The sequence below is a fragment of the Rhagoletis pomonella genome, unplaced genomic scaffold (genome assembly GCF_013731165.1).
Source record: "Rhagoletis pomonella isolate Grant_MI unplaced genomic scaffold, Rhpom_1.0 Rhpom_scaffold_02201, whole genome shotgun sequence".
In the NCBI taxonomy this organism is placed as follows: domain Eukaryota; kingdom Metazoa; phylum Arthropoda; class Insecta; order Diptera; family Tephritidae; genus Rhagoletis; species Rhagoletis pomonella.
The window spans coordinates 15,209-21,782 of record NW_023460755.1 but is presented as its reverse complement, the minus strand read 5'-3'; the positions used below and the strand labels follow the sequence as shown (position 1 = coordinate 21,782).

The 6,574-nt window shown below is 41.5% G+C and overlaps 1 protein-coding gene across 1 annotated transcript; it reads right to left on the bottom strand.

Moving 5' to 3' along the window:
- Positions 1 to 703: 703 nt before the first annotated feature.
- LOC118753207 lies at positions 704 to 6,159 on the bottom strand. The gene is made up of 2 exons (XM_036488079.1): positions 5,184 to 6,159; positions 704 to 1,092 (listed from the first exon to the last, which is right to left on the bottom strand). The coding sequence occupies exons 1-2, from the start codon at positions 6,157 to 6,159 to the stop codon at positions 704 to 706; spliced, it is 1,365 nt and encodes a 454-aa protein (XP_036343972.1).
- Between the last annotated feature and the right edge of the window lie 415 nt (positions 6,160 to 6,574).

Below are 6,574 nucleotides of genomic sequence, written 5' to 3'. Positions count from 1 at the left end.
CGTCGTAAGTTTTTTAAACTTCTCGCAAGATCTTAATGGGTGACCTCCTTTACAAAATTCGCATGACGTATGTCTATTTTCGTTCATAAATGTTTGCGATGTATTGAAGCTTCTATTATGTGAATTGTGATTGCTGGCTTGGGGTTTCATGAAGCTTCTATGTAGATCATTTTGTGTATTCTTGGCTTTTGTAATTTTTGTATCTACCCTCTCTGCGATTTCATACTGGGTAGTTAGAAAATCTTTCATTTGTTGCCACGTCGGGCATTTTTTACGGGATGAGAGCGATTGCTCCCATAACTTGTTTCTTTTTGAATTTTTGGCAAGTTCATTAAAATCGTTACTTGTTTATCAACCAGTACTCTTTCGTTTTCATATCTTTCTTTTAATGCTTCCCAAGCCAGATTGAAATTATCGTCATTTAATGCGAATTGCTTCACTCTACTGCCGGCTTGACCTTTAGTCTTGTACCTGAGGTGGTACAGTTTTTGTGCTTGTGACAATTTTAGGTGATTTATGTATACGGCTGTAAACATGTCCCGGAAGGACGGCCATTGTTCATAACCCCCATGGAAGGTTTCCGTGTCACATGCTGGCACTTTGAGATATATGTCGGAGCTTTGCTCTTGAATTTGGCTTACTTCTACTCTCGGGGGTGGAGTAGGTGCGCTAACTGGGTTTAATAACTTAAGCTGATCGGAGATCATAGCTTTTGTCTCTTCATATTGGTCAAGTTTTCGTATGTGGCGGCAGCCGAAGCTTTGAAATTCTCGGGTAAATCGGAATCATCCGTTTCTATAATTGTGTCATATGCCGCTTGAAGGCGCGCCCAGAAGTTGTCAAGGTTGTGGTTTTTTATTTCCAGAACCGATTCAGAATTGTCTTCTATTGGGGCTGAGGAGAATTTAGTGCAGTATCTTACCAAACTGTCACTATCAGAAATGAATCTTGCGCCTGAGAAATCTTTTGTTTTTCTCTCTTTTGCACCCTGCTTCAAGCGGGTAGCTTCTGCAGGTGTGCCTTGAGGTTTATCCTCATCAACCATTGTTGGTGCTTTTAAAGTGATTGGGGGTTTGGCTAATTGCTCCTTTGCTGGAGTTTTATCAGAAGGCATTAAGTATGCGAGAATATATAGATTTTATTTTATTTTTTCTCTGTATTTAATTAACCGCGAATAATATAAGCAAGTTCCCGTATCGTCAAATGGATTTAGACGTGCTTTTATTTACATTAACACAATGTACCGCAATACTCTCTCTATATTATTCTTTTTTTTATATTAATTTTATATTTGTTTCCGATTGGGTGTGTATATATATTTTTTTCTAATAAACAAGGTTTCTTTAAATTATCGCAATTTAAATCGTTAATTCGATTATTTTAATTTTACCGTGCTTATTAATATTTTTCCTTTACGTGTGCCGTACAAGGTATATGCACTACTGGGTTAGTAGGTATGTGAGTATATATGTATGTGCGTTTGTTAATGTTCGCACGCAATGCTACCATATATTAACATATGTTAAGCGAGGGCGGCTAATACTAGGTAGTGTGTATGTATGTCACTTTGTTTACTAAAATAGGAGGAAGCGATAAACGCTGATTGCAATTTCGTTGCTTTCGTTACGATGTATGCCCGTTTGTATATAGTTATGTACGAGTAATTTGTTAGCTTAGGGAGTAATAAACTTTGTCTCTAATGGGCTATGAGTTGCAAATGACCGTATGTACATATGCTTCTTTATGTGCAATTCGATGCAGATTCGGGGCTAATAAGCGTTTGTATAATTGTTTACCTCCACGTATGTACGTATGTGTATTACTTCGTGGTACAGATGCTGGGAGGACAGAAATAAAATATGCTATTGTTTGGTACCTATTATATTTAGGTGTTTTTGATATTTGCTATTTATGGGTTTTAGAAGCTGTAATATAATATGTTTACATACATAAATATGCAGTATTTACTGCCACTTCTTTTCTACTTTGTTTTGTCAATCTTTTTCGCGCAAAAATTTTTGTTTCGTTGATATTGTTCTGTCTTATTTCTACTGCTTATTTTGTATGCAATCCTGCTTTTGCTTGCTATGAGTACAAGCAAAAGGGGTATTGCTGGGCGTTTATTGCAAGTAGATACTTGAATTTGGTATGTGTTACTAAACACGAAAAATAAGCTAAAGCAGAAATTTAAGGGTTTTTTCGTGCGTATATATGTATGTACATACGGATTTTTTATTTTTTGTTCCAACCGTTTTTTGGAACCGTAAATTTTTACCGATATGTATATTTATGTATGTAAATGTGTATATATATATATAGTTTTGAAAAATTTCAGTAAATATCGTTTTTTTTTTTTTATATATATGTATGTAAAATCTCAATTTACTGGTTCGATACAACTCACTTTGGCGGTAGGGGGTATATGGGTTTAATTATGGGTTATTATTTGAGGATATAGTTCCCAAGCTCCTGATCCTGCTACTTCCTCCTCGTTGCGTGTTTCCCTCGTTGAGCCTAACTGCGATAAAGTGCTTCCTTCTATAGTGTTGTTTTTTGTTGGGTGAATTATGTTTTTACATTAAATTATTTCGCGCCCGAGTTTGTACCGATGTTTAATGTGAAATTATTATTGTTTTTAGTGTGTATAAGTATTACGCGACGCGCCCGGAATAAACTGTTAAAGTTTATAAATGTATGTATGTACGCTCTTCTTCACTTTTTATTTAAGTATGTGGTCACTATGGAACTATTTATTTTTTTAATTCTTAAACTTTGTTTGTGGTTTTTATTTGTGGACTGTAAAGGTATATTTTTTATGTGAATTAATTTTTAATTTTTTGTTTTTTTGTTTCTCTATAGGTGCCGTCCAGTAAGGCGATGGAGGACCATGAACAGTCGTACACCAAGGGCAAACACTTTGGGGGGCACACTCACCACTAGCTTCGAACCTTTTTTTTGAAAAAAAAACCCGTAGAACCTTTTCGTGGGAATATTAATGCACTTTATTAAATTTGCGTTAGCGGGGTTATAGCGTATAACACGTCTGCTCGATATGACATTCGCAAAATTGTGTTTTGTTTCATATTATGTTGTAATTCATGTGTGTGTGTATGTGTAAATACAATTCATGTGTATATGTGTGTGTGTAGGTGTATTATGTGTACGTGGGTGGAACGGGCCGTGGTGAGTAGGCGATTAGGCAATGTTGCTGCTGTCACGGAGCCATTCACGGTCGAAAAAAGGGGGAATGGCCGAACTCATTTAGCCATCCCGGCCCCCCTGGGCGAGTCTTCAGCCTACTAGTTGCTGAAGTTGTGCAGGGTCTCCACTACGTTGCGTAGTCCGGTCGCACGACGGGGACGTTGCGTAGGCTGGTGCCGGCGATGGGTCCCTGCTGGAGCACGATAGCGAGCTCCGGGGTGGTTAAAAGTGCGGTGGCCCTGTTGTGCTGGTGGTCGCCGCGATCGTGCAACCTTGCCTTGCGGTCTTCGTCGCCCATTACGGTGGGCAACTGGTGTCTCGGGAATGGTTCGTGCGGGGGTGCGATGCAACAGTGTGTGGTGCGGTCTGTCGCACAGTTGGCACAAGATGGGTGAGTCGCACTCCCTCGTTGCGTGCGATAGCGCCAAGCAGTTAAGGCAGTACCCATGAGCTTGCGCGACTTGCTGGCGCTGAGGCGGCTGCTTACTCCTAAAAATGGAGCATAGGCGTAGCTTATGTGGGCGACGACATAGCGGACATCGTACGCCATGTACGGCTGCTGGGCTCCTTTGTGGAGGTTCTGCGCGTGGTGATGCCGTCGGAGCGGCGGCGGGTCGGGGCGTGAGGTTTCGAGGCGCAGCGGCCGGAGCTGCTGCGGTACGCGGCACAGTAGAGCGAGGAGCTGCTACTGGCGGTGCTGCCGAGCGGGGCACGGTGATTGCCGAACGGATAGTTGGAGTTGGTGTGGCTTCAATCATTTCCACGTCCATATTTATCTACAGTAGGGGAGAACGGACTTTAGTATAGTATAGATGCAAGCAGTTATGAACATGATTGCTAGGCGTAAGCCACTTGGTGTGGGTTTGAGGGTACGGATTTAGGCACTTTTGATATTCTCGGTTTTTGTTACGTTTATTGAGTTGCGTGGTTTTAGTTTCATTTACGGTTTTGAGCATGACGGAATTACGATTGTTTTTCATTGATTATTAGCGTCTTCGGTCGGTAGAAGGCAAAGTTTTACGAGCGGTCGAGTTAGTATACCGTTTTGTGTGCGCAAATCTACGACTCGTATGTGACCATCGGAGCCACGATGTAATTTTTCGATTCTTGCGAGGCGCCACTCGGTGGGTGGAAGACACTCATCGTGGATGAGAACACATTCTCCGATTTTAGGCTCCTCTTGAGTATTCTTCCATCTATATCTTTTATGGAGGTCTTTTAAATAATCTTCCTTCCATCTACGACTGAATTCATGATGGAGAATTTTCATTCGTTCCCATCGATTCAGTAGAGATAAGGATTGTTCGTCTGGTTCGGGTATTGCCAGAAGTGGAGCACCTCTAAGAAAATGCCCAGGGGTGAGGGCAGTGAAATCGGAGGGATCTTGCGAGAGCGCAGAGAGGGGCCGTGAGTTAGGAACGGCTTCTGTTCGGGTTAATAATGTAGTAAATTCTTCGAAGTTAAATTTGTGTGCGCCAGCGACTTTTTAAAATGTGTTTTGAAGCTTTTTACAGCGGATTCCCATAGACCCCCCATATGTGGAGCACTTGGTGGGATAAATTGCCAATCAATGCCTTGGGGTGCGTATTTTTGAACGATTTCTGGCGAGACTTCCTCTATAAATTTTACAAACTGTTTTTCAGTGGCTCTTTTGGCTCCGACAAAGGTTTTTCCATTGTCGCTCATTATTTTGGATGGAAATCCTCGCCGTCAGACGAAGCGAGCAAATGCCGCGAGAAAAGCCGCAGTGGTCAGATCAGAACATAGCTCGAGGTGTACTGCCTTTGTCGTAAAGCATACAAAGACAGCCACATAACCCTTCGTAAAGGTTGAAGTCCTTAATATGGAAGCCTTTATCTGGAAAGGCCCAGCAAAGTCAACACCAGTGGTAGTGAAGGGCAGAGCGAAAGTGCAGCGTTCAGGTGGAAGAGCTGCCATGATCTGCGTGCGCATCTTCTGCTTATGTATAGTGCAGACTTTACACATAAATATGCATTTTTTGATCTGTGGCTTTAGTCGTGGAATATAATATTCTTGTCGGACCATTTGTTGCATGAGGCGATGTTCGGCATGTAGCATTAATAAGTGGAGAAATCTGAGGTATGGTGTTGCAAATGAGGATTTCTCTGGTATTATTATGGGGTGGCGTTCGTTATATGTGAGGCTGGAGTTCGCTAGCCGTCCATTAGCACGATGCAGACCTTTCGTGTCTAAAAATGGATTGAGTACTAAGAGTTGACTCTTTTTATCAATTAGTTTTGATTCTCTTAGCAGTAATATTTCGCGGCTGAAATAGCGCGTTTGAGTGTATGCAACAAGGGAAACCTTTGCTTTTTGTAGGTATTGATGCGTTAACATGTTATCTGGGGAATTCGGTGTTTTCTTAACCTCATTTTTGAGGCGCTCTACAAATTTGAACATATAGGCGACTACCTTTAGGGCACGGGGGAACGAGGAAAATCGTTCTAGTATGTCATTGTCATCCAGTATTGTGTGAGAGGTTTCGACTTTTCGACTTTCTGGGGCAATTATGTTGCGTATGGGGGATTGTGGCCAGAATTGTTGTGATTCTTTTAGCCAGTTGGGGCCGTTCCACCAGAGTGAGGTGGTGGCGAGGTGCAAGGGTTTGCAACCTCTTGTGCCAAGATCGGCGGGGTTATCAGCACTGGATAGATGTCGCCAAGTTGCCGGCTCAACTAAATCAAGTATTTGGGCTATGCGGTTGGAAACATATGTTTTCCATGAGAGGGGTGGTTTTTCTAACCAAGCTAAGACGATCTCTGAGTCTGACCATAGATATAATTTTTGACTGGTCATGTTTAAATGCGTTTGCACAGTTGAGGCTAATTTTGCGAGTAGAAGCGCGCCACACAGTTCAAGTCGTGGTACTCTCACAGTCTTTTTGCGTGTGAGAGTGTGAGAAGCAATTTGTGCAAAGCCTATTGTTTCTGACGACATTATATCTTTCGGTCGTCGTAAGTTTTTTAAACTTCTCGCAAGATCTTAATGGGTGACCTCCTTTACAAAATTCGCATGACGTATGTCTATTTTCGTTCATAAATGTTTGCGATGTATTGAAGCTTCTATTATGTGAATTGTGATTGCTGGCTTGGGGTTTCATGAAGCTTCTATGTAGATCATTTTGTGTATTCTTGGCTTTTGTAATTTTTGTATCTACCCTCTCTGCGATTTCATACTGGGTAGTTAGAAAATCTTTCATTTGTTGCCACGTCGGGCATTTTTTACGGGATGAGAGCGATTGCTCCCATAACTTGTTTCTTTTTGAATTTTTGGCAAGTTCATTAAAATCGTTACTTGTTTATCAACCAGTACTCTTTCGTTTTCATATCTTTCTTTTAATGCTTCCCAAGCC

Excerpts from the sequence above, each read along its gene's own strand:
- LOC118753207 (XM_036488079.1), bottom strand. The coding sequence starts at position 6,159 with ATGTCGTCAGAAACAATAGGCTTTGCACAAATTGCTTCTCACACTCTC. Across the intron at positions 1,093-5,183 it reads CAAAAAATGCATATTTATGT|CAAAGGAGCAATTAGCCAAA; the intron begins GTAAAGTCTGCA and ends ATAAAACTCCAG.